The 14,048-nt window shown below is 36.5% G+C and overlaps 2 protein-coding genes across 3 annotated transcripts; one reads left to right on the top strand and one right to left on the bottom strand.

Annotated features, from left to right (window-relative positions):
• Nucleotides 1–405: 405 nt before the first annotated feature.
• On the bottom strand, nucleotides 406–6,556 carry LOC104724670 (lon protease homolog 2, peroxisomal). 2 transcript variants are annotated; one of them, XR_015572614.1, is made up of 18 exons: nucleotides 6,326–6,526; nucleotides 5,977–6,089; nucleotides 5,787–5,892; nucleotides 5,492–5,661; nucleotides 4,973–5,064; nucleotides 4,568–4,747; nucleotides 4,398–4,481; nucleotides 4,182–4,309; nucleotides 3,878–4,079; nucleotides 3,589–3,795; nucleotides 3,138–3,268; nucleotides 2,705–2,918; nucleotides 2,311–2,613; nucleotides 1,954–2,148; nucleotides 1,593–1,838; nucleotides 1,351–1,452; nucleotides 915–1,062; nucleotides 406–741 (listed from the first exon to the last, which is right to left on the bottom strand). XR_015572614.1 is itself a non-coding variant. In XM_087475622.1 (17 exons), the coding sequence occupies exons 1-17, from the start codon at nucleotides 6,430–6,432 to the stop codon at nucleotides 976–978; spliced, it is 2,667 nt and encodes an 888-aa protein (XP_087331748.1). In that variant the 5' UTR covers nucleotides 6,433–6,556; the 3' UTR covers nucleotides 787–975. The 2 variants fall into 2 exon arrangements, 1 of the variants encoding a protein (XP_087331748.1); XM_087475622.1 differs by lacking the exon at nucleotides 406–741 and having other exon boundaries at nucleotides 787–1,062; nucleotides 6,326–6,556.
• A 1,655-nt stretch (nucleotides 6,557–8,211) lies between these two features.
• On the top strand, nucleotides 8,212–10,450 carry LOC104728502 (uncharacterized). Its single transcript, XM_087472751.1, has 5 exons — nucleotides 8,212–9,243; nucleotides 9,321–9,735; nucleotides 9,818–10,050; nucleotides 10,133–10,324; nucleotides 10,400–10,450. The coding sequence occupies exons 1-5, from the start codon at nucleotides 8,212–8,214 to the stop codon at nucleotides 10,448–10,450; spliced, it is 1,923 nt and encodes a 640-aa protein (XP_087328877.1).
• The last annotated feature ends 3,598 nt before the right edge of the window (nucleotides 10,451–14,048 follow it).

The following is a 14,048-nucleotide window of genomic DNA, read 5'->3' as shown; positions in this document are numbered from 1 at the left end:
TGTTAATGTTGTGTTCATATCCTTGCACCTAAATTATAACTTGTCTTTAAAATTTTTTCTTTCTTTTACGAAACAAAAAAAAAAACAATACTCCTTCCGTTTCAGTGTTTAAGTGATGTTTTTAACAAAAGGAATACGTTATATTATGAATTTATGATAGAAAACGTTTGGACCATATTTCAGGATTCTCTACGTAGTTGGATTTGTTCATCGTAAGAACATTTACATATTAGGTGGCTTGAATAAAATAGCAAACCAAGCTAGGATCATGCTAATGTCTGGTGACGAGTCTGCGCTTATTTGACCATTTCTTGGGATGCCACCTCCTCGGCACAAGAGTACGCTCATAAAAGTTCTTGTTATAACCATCTAACGCTTGGATCAAAGTATTTTAACATAACATAATGTTAGAAGTGGTAGTGTTCTAAGCTTGATTGAAAAGTGGTTGGAAACCAACATAAAGTTCATTGAGATGAGATGACAAAAGTAAATTTCTAATGGTAGGAGTAGGATTGAAATTCTCTAAAAAGCAATGGGATCAAAGGATGATCAAGATCGAGGATAGAGGAAGAGGTAGTTGAGATGATCAATTAAAGACGATGGATCCTAGTCTCTCCACAATGAACTGACCTCTCTTCTCTCCCGAAGAATGAGCTCAGGAGCTGGAAACTTAACTTACGAAATATGAATCATATTGTAGGTGCAAGGACATATCTTTATGATTCCACTTCTCTTTGCGAGCTAGCCCGGTTTTTCATAATAGATCAATTTTCGGAGGGTATCGAGTTCGTGAAGAGATAAGTAAATTAAATTAGTTGATAAATTTAAACCACTTACATACACAAACATACGATATAGGAGAGGTGACTGGGATAAAACCATATTTAGGATATGCAAATATTCTGGATCCTTACCAAATACGCCAACATGGTCTGATTCTGACTCTGCGGTCTTAAAGACAGCGCTACGGATTTGTCATAATTTAGAGTGGTTGTTCCGCCATGGACAACCTCCTTCGAATGCATTTTCCAGTACGTCCTCCATTCTCTTTGCCAATATCACCTGTTTCCACCATTCATACCAATTTTAGAACTATTCAAAAACATTACAGACCAGCCCGATGCAGCTTTGCCAGAGCCCAGTTCTAAGGTTTTTGAAAGAAAACAAGACTTAGTGCACAATTCTTTTCTTGTGTTTGGTGGTCAGCGGACTAGTCAGCAAAACGAAATCACGATCAAATCAAAACCAGACCTCATATGGACCAAACACTGGGCCGGAGTAGCATAGAGCAAAATTCTTACCTACAATGTAATACCAAGAACAAGACTAAAACTGAAGTTAACAACTTACCTCCAGACTGGAAAGTACAGCGGCGGGTACTTCAACTAAGTCTTTTGAGTTTCTCTGCGGTAGAATCACTCTCTTGATACCATAACGGTGAGCAGCCAATATCTGTTCATCAATTTAACATGGCCCTCTTAAATATGTTTTTCAACTCAAGAATTGTTCCAAAGACCATGAAAGATGGTACCCAAATTCGGGCTTTTAACTAGATATGAAGCTTCGGGATGCTAGAACTAGAAGCAGCGTACCTTATCTTTGATTCCACCAACAGGTAGGACGAGACCTCTAAGTGTCATCTCTCCGGTCATGGCTGTGTCTGCTCTTACTCGTTTCTGACTGAACAACGAAACCAGAGCAGTCACCAAAGTCACTCCAGCTGAAGGTCCATCTTTTGGCACTGCACCAGCAGGAAAGTGAATGTGGATGTCTCGACCATCAAGAACATTCATATCCCCTGCAAGTGCCAGCTTGAAATCCGATGCACGGGCTCTTACCTAAAAGACATCAATACACGATCAGCGAAAGAGTTCTGAAGTATCTTTTCATGTTCTGAATAGTAGATGCAGTCGAATAGGAAGATTTAAAAATTTAATAAGTGAAGATCTTTACCCATGTAAGAGCTAATTGAGCAGATTCTTTGATAACATCTCCAAGTTGACCCGTCAAATGCATTTCGCCCTTGCCTACCATAGATGTAGCCTCCACGAACTGGACCTCTCCACCAAAGGTAGTCCACACAAGACCCACAGAAACGCCAGCTGAAGCCACTCGATCAGCAGCTTCACTGTCATCAAACCTTGGAGGCTGCATTGCACCCAACAAAACAGCACATGGTAAATTTCCACAAAATATGACGTTTGTATCACAACAAAATATCACGTTTGTATCACAACATAACACAACCACTACAGATTATATTCCGTGATACAAATATTTAGAAGTGAACAGAGTAGAAAAGAGCTTTACCCCTAGAATTTTCTCAAGCATAGTCTCATCCACCACCATAGCTGAGGGACTCTGGAAGGTACCTTCAATCTCATGATCATTTACACCCATTGGAATAACTTCCATTTCCACTTCGCCTCCCTCCGCCATTCTACCATTAAGCATAGGAGAGGTAAGTTTCTGCACATCTTTACTCAACGGAAGAGTTTGTTCATGCTCTGCAACCATCACAGCAGCTGCACGAGCCACAGCAGCCAAGTTTCTCTCTAGACTACGAACACCGGCTTCCCTTGTGTACCTCTGAATTATATTCTTTACCATAGCCTACGACGACCATACAAAGGAACTGCATAAGCGCACCATGCGAGAGACAATTATTGGCAATACATAAAAATTAAATAAAATAATAATCTACCTCGGGAATCTTGAGGAACTCGGAACTAAGCCCATGTTGCTCTAGAACTCGAGGAATCAGATGGCGCATAGCTATCTTAAGCTTTTCCTCTTGCGTATAACCTGGCAACTCAATTAGCTCCATCCTATCTAGAAGAGGCGGTGGAATAGGTTGAACCCTATTTGCAGTGGCAACAAAAACCACCTTTGATAAGTCATATGGGACATTCAGATAGCTATTTTTTCAGTTAAGGTACCATTGAGTTCATAAAATAGAGTGGCAAACTAAAGGAAGTATCATCTGTGCATCTATGAGAGAAGATGGTTGTTGCCTAAGAGTAGGCGAAAGTACAATTTCAAGATTTAAAACTCATGCAAAAAACTTTCAACAAGCCTAACAATGTTTGGACGCTGAATCTAATATATTTATTGAAGAAGTAAACATGATAGGATACTGATCATTAAAAGATTTGTTCTGCTCTGGATCCAAAACCTCCAGCAGTGCTGAAGCTGGATCACCCCTAACATCCGAGCCTGTTTTGTCAATCTCATCCAACAGCATCACTGGATTGCAAACACCAACCCTCTAAAATCCAAAACATAGAGCGAAACCCTTAGTGATGAAGAGATATCATATCACAAACCATCCATCATGATTGTTATCGAACGGGACATTCACATATTAGAAAAGCATCTACACCACAGTTATGCCAATGCCAATGCCTTTTTCGGAAAAGCTAACTAGCAATCATTTTTATGGTCTATAATACTCTATTTCCCTTATAATCGTCAAGGTTAGAGACACAGAGATATCGAACTTATATGGTACAGCTTAGTTCCTTGATTTAAACAAATCCCCAAGGTTGATTTCTTCAGCACAAGTTAGATAGAAAACAAACCACTCACCTTTAACCCATCAATAAGGCGCCCTGGCATGCTTCCTATATAAGTCCTTCTGTGTCCTCTAATGTCAGCTTCATCTTTCACACCACCCAAAGATAAGCGAACAAATTTTCTACCTAATGCAGCTGCAATAGATGATGCCAAAGATGTCTTGCCCACACCTGGTGGACCAACGAAGCACAAAACTGGGCCTCTTGCATCTGGTTTTAGCTGCAATAAATAAGATTCAATCAAGATAAAACCAGAAAACTGAAGACGGATCACTGTCAAAGAGAAAAAGATAAACAACAACCTTCCGAACAGCCAGATATTCAATGATCCGTTGCTTGACCTTGGCTAAACCATAGTGATCACTGTCAAGACGTTCTTTTGCAGCTTTTAGATCCAACTCATGTTCTTCGCTTGCCTTCTCCCAAGGAAGATCAGCCAACAGCTCCAGGTAAACTCGTGAACTGTTATAACCGGGTTGCTGAGGTTGCATCTTTTTTAGTCGCCTGCATTAGGAAATGAAAAAGGAAAATTACTAGTAATAAATTATGTCCTCAGTTGGTCCACACTCACACAACTATCAGCTATTGTCCTCTAGCACAGTATACCTCAATTCCCTTTGAGCATGCTTCCATATGTTTGATGGCATTCCGGCAGCTTGCATCTTTCTTTCAAGTGCAGCTACATCATCTTCATCATCATCATTGTCGCCAAGCTCCTCTTTAATAGCTCTCATCTGCAGAAACCATTTTCAATTCTCAAGTCATACCTCTGAAGGAGATCACCCTCTCAAATTGACAACAAGAGCAAAAAAGATACCAAACCTGCTGGCGCAAGAGATACTCCTTCTGTGACTTTGACAACTGGCCTTCCACCTTCTGAGTAATCTTCTCCGCCACGCGAATTGACTGTCACAAGTAAACATCAACATGAATTCAAAATGCCCAAGGGAAAAGTGAAGACAGATACAAGAATATGACAATCAATAGCTAACCTGCAAATGCCGATCAACTAGTTCAGTAGCCTTTGAGAGTCTTACTTTCAGGTCAACTGAATCCAGCATGGATAGTTGCTCTTCAAAACTCATCTCAAAGCTAGCAACAAATATGTCTGCTAGTTTATGGATAGGAACTGTATCCAAAAGAACTTTTGTCCTTCCACCAGTTTTTTGTTTCTGAATCAAGAAGTAATGCATAAGTTACTAATTCCATCACGAATCATCCAGATTCCATGAGATGAAGATTATATAACTGCTCCCATGGAAAGAAAAAAAAAATCCCAAAGAATTTATTTCTTGATAACAGATACCTATAACTTCAGCGTTGTAATCTTGGAAGCACAAACGAAAATTTGAAGGAGGAACCAAAAACAGACAGCCGTTTAGTTTCACTAAAGTTACCTGCTCAAGCACAGAGACAAGCTCCATAGCTGTGGTTTTAAACTGGCGTGACAGGGCTAAAAAATCTGAGTCTTGTTGCACTTGCTCCAACTCTGCAGATGGACAGAAAGGAACCAGCTAAAGACATCAAAGGACTACCATGTAGCCAAATGTAATAGAAATAAAAAATCTCATGACCCAAACTGAAATTAGCCAGAAAAAAAAAACTATCAATACCAAACAAGCTCCAACTCAAAATTATTATCTTAGAGAATCTTTAACCTCAAATAATTCTCATAAGCATAAACTTTTCTATATATTTATTAGGCACAAACAGGGCTATCTGCAGAGATCAAAGTGTCAATGATCACAATAGAGGCAGGAAACTAATTTAGTGGGAAAAGAATATCTCTGTTGCATGTTGAAGCATCGGAATAGATAGGTCCTTACCATATGATAAGACACGAAATTAAAGAAAAATTTGAAGACCAGTAGACAGTAGTCACATAAAAATACAAGAAAAGAAATGTTATATCTTACCTGCCTTTGTCATCTCGAGTGATGTAATCCGCGCAACTGAATATGGTCCTCTTTTTCCAAGCTCTTGAACATTAAACCTGCTCAGACCTTCAAGGACAACCACATATGTAACTCTTCCACTTGGTTTCTCCACCCCTCTTGAAAGATGCAGAGCCCGAGCTGCTACTCCCCTATATATTCGAAAAGAAGAACATCACTCAGCACTATATAAACTCTGGAAACACGGCATCCATATCACATTTACATAAAACATATTATGAAATCACAGTCTAAGAGGAGCAAAAATAAACCAAACCTGGTGTGCCATTGAGCTTCCTGCTGATCTTTAGCATCAGACTTCTGAGCATCTGTTGTACCAACTAGAAATTTCAAGCTCCTTTCTACAGAATCACTTCCAGCACCTAGGCGCACAAGAAATCAAATCAACACAAGATACACCTACTGAATCAAAATTCATCCGGTTATCAAAATCATATCGCCAGTACCAGGATTAATCATCGTCCCAATTGAAGAACCCTCAGCATCATCACGAACAGGCAAAATGCCAATTAAACCCTTCTCTTCTTTCTGCCATAGCTCTTGCTCCACCAGTGTGACGCTAAATTTTGAGAAACAAGTAACCAAATCGATTAGGGTAATCTAAATGTTGTGTAGCTATAACGATCGCTCAATACCACACAAAATTAACCCTAACTCAATAGATTTTAGCACTATACGATCTTTTGGAACTGATTCGAACAAGTACAAACATGAAATTACCTAAAACAAAACCAAAGTCCAGAGGAAGAAGAAAGAAGAAGGAAATGGTCGAAGCGTAAGAGAGTCGTGTGATACCTGCTATGAGAAGTACAACGGATTCGAATAATGGCGCCAGGCAAGAGAACCTTGTTCCTGAAAGGAAGAATCGCTAACCTACTCGGTAGCTCCACGGTTTCCGCCATTAACGTCTTCTTCGAGAGAGATTGATTTTGATCGTCTCTTCTTCTTTATATTATAACACCGACTCTTTTCTTCGTCTACATTATAGGAGTTTCTGTTTTTATTTTTTTATTATTATAAATACATATTTCAATGAAATTTGTATTTACGTCCTTATATTAGTATCTTCATTCAAAGAAGTACCCTTACTTTTGCCCAAAAAAAAAGAAGTACCCTTACTATTTATATTTTATATTATAAACCATATTCTTGAAATTCGTTTTTACTTTGTCACATTCAATGGTTCAGATTTTACTAGTAAATTGAAAAATGGTGAATTGAATCTTGTAACCAAGAAAAAAAAAGATAAGACGACTTTTTACAAAACTTTTAATTTAGTTTCAATATTTTTATCAACATTATAAAACAAATAATGTTTAGACAAATAATCATCTTTCATTTTTAAGATTCAAAATTAGAACTGTCTACATACAACATTCATAAAAAAAGTTGGTATATTCAAATTATTTAAACACACAAATCTAGTTATTAGTCTATGATATAAGCCTAACCTAGATAAGATAATTTTCTTTCCCAAAACTAATTGATATTTTTTCACTAAAATCAAATAGTTGTAAAATAATAATAAAAAGTTTTGTTTTATGCTAAATTATACTTTATTATTAAGATCTATTTCATTTTAATTAACAAAATACGTCTAATATTATTTTCGTAATAGTATAATGTGATTTTCCATTTTTATTTTTGATAAAATATAGATTATTTATAATTATATTACGGCTATCTAATCGTTCTCATGTTGGATTTAATTTGTTTATAATTCTGCTCTTTCTATAGTTTATAATTTTATATGTCTATTGTTTTATCACTTATAAATTTGTCTTTGTAGCTTTAACAGTTTTAAGGGGAAAAGGATGTGTCAGTCGAAAAGACGAGGGATGAATTTGATATTTTGAGGAAATACCAATACTTGATTTAAAATATTATCAGTAATGAGTTCGTTCATAGCCGTTGGATCATTCGGATAAGATGGGAGAGACATCAGGGGAGCGGGAGTATAGGGTCCCATTCTTGTAATAATGCCACGTGTCAGATAAAGATAAGGTAATAGCTGGGGGAACTCAAAAGTCTACGTGTTATATCCACAGCTACTCGCTACGGTCCATACCGTATTCCAAATACATATATGCGTCCAGGTGTTTATTATTATTATTATTACTTCTTCCACAAATACTTGTAAATATTTTTGTATTTTATCTTCTTCTTCTTTTTTGTTCTGTATGTATTGTACGTCACTGATTTATTTTTTATTTTCTTTATTCGAAATAATTTGGATGACACACTTGCATTACGTATTATGTAGCATGTAAAAACAGAAACAAAAAATGTGGAAATATAGGACCCACCTACTATTTTTCTCTCACAAATATCATACCGTTCCAGTTTTCCATTGATCTTTGATATTTTACCAGTTCTCCTTCGAACTTATTTCCTTTGTTTATTTTTTCCTGAATCCATATTTTTCCGTCTATTTTCCCATCGAACTTAATCTTGTCCGCCTATTTTCCCATCGTATTAGTTTTTATGGTTTACTGTTTTGAATAACCAACAATCGAAACTTATTAACCAAATTAAACCGGATTACAACCCGATTACATAACTAAACCTAACTAAACCTAAAAATAAAAAAAACCCCAAATCGATTTCCCTTTTCCTCTCTCGACGAACCCTAGAAATTTTTCAGAATTCTTCTTCTCGTTTCTTCTCTCTTGCCGGTTGTGATGGCGTTAATTCATGTTCCTAATCCGCCTCTTGGAGTAGATTTAGACGCAGAAGCTGAGGATCGGGATGAGTTTCATATCGACAAGATGGCGACTGATTTTACGGAAGCCGAGGAATCGATTCGTCATAACGTGTACCCAGAAAATGACGATGAGGATGAGGAACATGTTCATATTGGTGCTGCGAGAAGGGGGACAGCCATCATGCATGGTGATGGTTCAATGTACAAAGGGCAAAGCTTCTACAATGGAATCGCCTTTAAGGAGTGTGTTCTCGACTACGCACTTGTATACGGTTGTAACCTCAAGCAATACATGTACGATAGAGATAGAATCGGTTTTAAGTGTGTTGGTGCTAAGGGAAAATGTATGTGGAAAGTTTATGCGGCATCACTTCACAATGAGTCGATGTGGAGGATTACTTTGTATACGAACAGGCATATTTGTGTACCTAATGGAGAATGTGAAATGTTTAAGACACCAGTGATAGCTAGGTTGTTTCTGGATAAGATAAGAGAAGAACATGAATATTACATGCCTTTGAAGATGGAGCAGACTATAATGGAGAAGTGGAAGATATCAGTTACTAGAGATCAGTGTCAAGCTGCTAGGAGAAAGGCATTGGCCTGGATAGAGCTTGAATATGATACTCAATTTGAACGGCTCAGGGACTATGGGGCCGAGATATTGGAAGCAAATGAAGGTTCTGTTGTCGAGGTTGATACGGTGAAGAACGAGGCTGGACAGGATGTGTTTAAGCGATTCTATGTATGCTATGATGTTCTTAGGAGAACATGGAAAAAATCCTGCAGACCACTAATAGGAGTTGATGGTTGTTTCTTGAAAGAAAAGATCAAGGGACAGTTGCTGGTAGCTTTAGGAAGAGATGTTGACAATGCTATCTACCCAATAGCTTGGTGTGTTGTTCAGGTTGAGAACACAGATAATTGGTCATGGTTTGTGAATAGGCTGAAGATCGACTTGGAGTTAGGTGATGGGGATGGTTACATTATGGTGTCTGATCGACAAAAGGTTAGAATGTGCTTTGATTTGTTTTATGTTTTGATAAAGGTTGGATCAGATAATTAATAATGTTTTCTTTACTTCAGGGGTTGATTAAAGCTGTTGAGTTAGAGTTACCAAAGATAGAGCATCGAAAATGTGTTAGGCACATTTATGGGAATCTAAAGAAGAATCATCCGAATAAGATGCGGCTGAAGAAACTCCTGTGGGATCTAGCTTGGTGCTACAACAGTAAAGACTATGAAGAGAGTTTGGAGAGGATCCATGCATATGATAGTAAACTATATGAAGATGTAATGAAAACTAAACCAAAGATTTGGTGTAGGGCGTTCGACAAGATTGGCAACTACTGTGAGGATGTTGAAAACAACTCGGTGGAGTCCTTCAATAACACAATCAACAAGGCAAGAGAGAAGCCATTTGTGGCCATGTTGGAGTGTGTTCGAAGGCTTGCCATGGTTCGGATTGCTAAGCGGTCTGCAATTTCTCACTCACACGAAGGTTAGTAACATTACACTTCTTTTATCTTTCATTCATTTTGTATTGAATTCAAAAGTTTAATATGTACTCATGTATTTGTCAGGGATATGCACTCCATATGTGAAACGTTTCTTGGCTGAAGAGCATAAGGCAACTTCTCTGTGCTTTGTACATCCCAGCACAAATGGAGCTTACGAAGTTTACCTGGGATATGACAAACACATAGTCAATTTGAACGATAGGACTTGTACTTGCATGAAGTTTCAGATCTGTAGAATCCCCTGCGAACACGCGTATGGACTGATACTAAAGAAGACATTGGAAGCTGAAGACTACGTGTGTCATTGGTTCCGAACTTTCAAGTGGAAGGAGAATTACACGGAGGGGATTGTTCCACACTATTGGCCTTGCACTGGAGGTGAAAGTGCATCCACCACCAAGGCCGGATGATGAAAAGGTAGACAAGAAGAGGAAGAAAGGTGTTCATGAGTCACCTACCAAGAAGAAACCAAAAGAAAAGAAGAGAATCATGCATTGTGGGATTTGTGGTGCAGCTGATCATAATTGTAGGTACCACCAGAAGAAAAAGAACAAGAAGAATACAACACAGGTTAGTTATACTTTCTAATGTGATGTTTGTTCTTAGTTTCATGAAATTGATTCTGATATTTGATTAAATTTGTAGGGTGGAACTCAAGTGGAATCTACTCAAGGTTGTCTAACTCAAGAGAAGTAATGGATGGATGAAGTAATGTGGAGGATTAGCACAAGGAAAAGTGTTTTTTTTTTTGGTATTATGACATGTTTCAGAACATATGTTGTTCTGCCTTAGTAAGGTCTATGTGTCTTTTGAACCTTATTATTAAGCACTCTTTTGAACAAGTTTGTATGGTCTCTTTTGAACAATTCTAACATCTCTTCTTTTGAATTAGTTTGTCTCATAAAAACCAAAGATGTCATCATATTAGCTTAACATTGAACCTTAACAACTTACAATGTCATCATATTAACTTAACTAAACCAAAGATGATCAAACAACCAAATACTAAAACAATTATCATCCTATTCATCTTTGATTTGAATTCAGCTTTCACATCTTCAATCCTCTCAAATATCTCTTTCTCAAGCTCCATTTCCATCTTCTTCTCAAGCTCCATTTTCATTTTCTTCTCAACCTTCATTGTCTCTGATATGAACTCTTTCATTGTCTCCACCTCATCCAACAAAGTCTCATCAATCCACTTGAAAATGTGATTGTCATTCATAAGCTATACCATAGACAATTGATTATCATTATCGTTTAGAACCGAGTTAATAATAGTCTAGACCATAAATGTGATTGTCGTTACCTTATTTCCAGCTGCATACACACAATGAAAGTATCGTCGATTTGGGTTATGGTCGGATTTGGAAGTTTTGGCCACAATTGCTTCTCCACACCAACATCTCTTAGGTACACCAACAACTCTTCCTCTTTCGCGGACATTTGTCAAAGAGCTCGAAGATCCAGAGACATTGCTCATTATTTTGAGAGAAATAGAGAGAGATTTTCTTATCAATTTCGATTTTAGGGTTCTTAGTTGTCAATTTGGGGGTTTTCGTTTTAAATTAGAAGAAGAAGAAGTCGGGTCGGGTTGTATATGTTACCCGGGTTATAAATTGGTTTCATACCGGTTTAACATGGGTTTCTATCGGGTTTTGTACCAAAACCGTGTAAACCCAGTTCGATGGAAAAATAGACGGAGAAGTATGGATTCGGGGGGAAATAAACAGAGGAGATAAGTCCGAAGGAAAACTGGTAAGATATCAAAAATCAATGGAGAACTGGAACAATATGATAGTTCCGAGGGGGAAATAGTACTTCGGTCCGCAAATATATATAGTCAAAATGTTTTGCAACGAAATTTTCCCTTTTCTCTTTTATGTAGTTTTCGTGGGCCTCTCGACCACAAGAGAAAATAAAATATAAAAATTAATTGGGCCTCTTTGTAACAAATTAACAATGAGCTGCCCATTCAATGAACAGAGCCTGCATTTTTTTAGTTTTACAAAAAGGAAATGCTAAGAGATTATTATCTTGATTAGATAAGTTCTTCATGCAAAATATTTGATTAGAAATGCAAAACTTTTGTTATATAAGTGCAACGTTTTTTCTAGATTAGACAAGTTAATCTAGAAACAAAACACTAACGAGTAAAAATAATGTCTCTCTATAGAATTAAAGAGCAATAATGAGACAAATGCATGAGCCATTTCTTTATATTTTCCTCGTTGGCCGTCTCGGCGCTGAACCATCAACCTCGTCTTAACTAAATCCAAATCCAATGGTCCAAAGCATAACGTAACGGACATGTGGTTCATTTATTAACTGCCATGGATGTTTGCAAGATTTTATCATCGATCGCCTTCATGTTTATGATTATCATACTGCTTTCACTTAAATGTTTTATGATTATCACGAACACGTACGATTCTATATATTTTTGCATGATTCGGCGTCCAAGCGATCACTATTTTCCTTCGTTGCTGATTGCTGAGGGAGAACACTTACGTGTTGTTTATTTGGCCTGTGTGGACTTCGCCTTTTCCATAATAAACCCTCCGGTCCAGTGATCCATTTTTGAAAATACATATATATATACTCATATTTTCGTTACATAAACCATTGTTGTATTTTCTTTATCGTATTTTTGTTACATAAACAATTGTTGTATTTGTAATTTCATTGATAATAATCTTGTATATTCATATATATCAATAAAGTGTTTTAGATGTTAAAAAAGAAGTAATAGATATGATCACACAAAAATGAAATAAGGAATGAAGATTGGGGAAAAAAAAAGGATGAAGAGTTCACGTGTTACTTTACCTCTTCGAAACCAAAAATCAAACATAAAGAAACAACACCCAATAAGAGAATGGTATATTCCACCCTTAAATAACAGTATAACGTGTTATAAACTTATAACCACATTTAGTGGATCTAATGGTCATTGACCTAATATTCTCTCGATTTATGGCTACACACCAAATTAATCTTATAGTAGACGATGTCTTCATGTTGCTTTTTTTTCCCCCACAAATTACTAGTAGTTACTAAGTTTGTATGTCTTCATAAGATTGATTGTCATAAATAAGCTTTTAGATTTGTAGAAAGATGATACCTAAGAGGGCTACATAGCCGATATGAGATGAGCTCTTAAAGAGCAATAACTACTTTAATTGTTTAGATTTACCATTTCAGTTTATGTGAATCCGATACCTTGTCATTTTTAGTCTAGGTAATTTATTAAATTTTGATGTTCATTTTGTTTTTCAGTTTAAGTAAATTACTATATTTCCATGTTTTAAAGATCACCAAAAAAAAAAAAAAAAATCAGATTTTCGATCTATATTTATTTCGAAATGTCCATAACAAGTGAAATCAGCCCCTCTTCCCACCGTCGAGATTTAAACTCGTGATACTGAAGAAGTTTTTCTTGAGCTGATCTTCAGTTCAGCTACTTGATTATAAGTTACCTTGACGTTGCTTGTTTGATTTAACCCATAATTGGTTGTTAAAGCTTGTTCGATTTAAAATATTTTGGCCATACCCTAAAATATGGTTGGTTCTCGGTCTCCCTCATAAAGGGTTACAAGAATTTAAAGAGAAGTAGAGGCTAGATTGATGGTTGAGAGAATCTAACAATAACAACAACAACAAATAGTATTCTTATTTAATGGTTTTCCTTGTTTGCCTTATCAAACCCCATTTTCAAAACTTCTCCTTTTATTTTTCCACCAATATCACCTTTCTCTTTTGTTGAAGATTTGGTATAGATATTTCAAATCTTACATTATACTTTTCATATGGTACATAAGAAAGTATATATGTATTCTAGTGGTTTTATTGGGTCTATTGAGATGGATGAGCAACTTTTAGTGGACATACCATTTATAGATGCTTTATTTTGTGCCAAATATGATAATACAAAATTATGAGATTAATTTAATATTTTATGTTGTTACAAACTTACAATGCGACATTTAAATTAATGACCACGTTTTTCAACCCGCGAGAGGAACCCCAATTTTAATGAAACAATTGACAAACGGAGCCACACTAGACCAAAGAAATTGGTTAGTGATATTTATATTTCTATTGTTATAATTTATAATAATAATAAGTAGCAAGACACATACATGTTTGTTCGAGTATTCAAGCTTGTTATACATTTACATTATCCAAAAATTGGATGCTCTAAAACTCGAAATGGATCAAAATGGATCAAAATGGTTCTTAGATTAGTTCGAATCTTATCTGTATATTTTGAACTTGTGATAGTTATGTTCTT

The sequence above is a fragment of the Camelina sativa genome, chromosome 11 (assembly GCF_030686135.1).
Source record: "Camelina sativa cultivar CO46 ecotype springtype chromosome 11, ASM3068613v1".
Lineage (NCBI taxonomy): Eukaryota > Viridiplantae > Streptophyta > Magnoliopsida > Brassicales > Brassicaceae > Camelina > Camelina sativa.
The sequence above is the reverse complement of the archived record's forward strand: the minus strand, read 5'-3'. Positions and strand labels throughout refer to the sequence as shown.

Excerpts from the sequence above, each read along its gene's own strand:
- LOC104724670 (XM_087475622.1), bottom strand. The coding sequence starts at position 6,432 with ATGGCGGAAACCGTGGAGCTACCGAGTAGGTTAGCGATTCTTCCTTTC. Across the intron at positions 1,839-1,953 it reads CTCAATTAGCTCTTACATGG|GTAAGAGCCCGTGCATCGGA; the intron begins GTAAAGATCTTC and ends GATGTCTTTTAG. Across the intron at positions 1,063-1,350 it reads CTGTACTTTCCAGTCTGGAG|GTGATATTGGCAAAGAGAAT; the intron begins GTAAGTTGTTAA and ends TGGTGGAAACAG.
- LOC104728502 (XM_087472751.1), top strand. The coding sequence starts at position 8,212 with ATGGCGTTAATTCATGTTCCTAATCCGCCTCTTGGAGTAGATTTAGAC. Across the intron at positions 9,244-9,320 it reads TGGTGTCTGATCGACAAAAG|GGGTTGATTAAAGCTGTTGA; the intron begins GTTAGAATGTGC and ends TCTTTACTTCAG. Across the intron at positions 10,325-10,399 it reads ACAAGAAGAATACAACACAG|GGTGGAACTCAAGTGGAATC; the intron begins GTTAGTTATACT and ends TTAAATTTGTAG.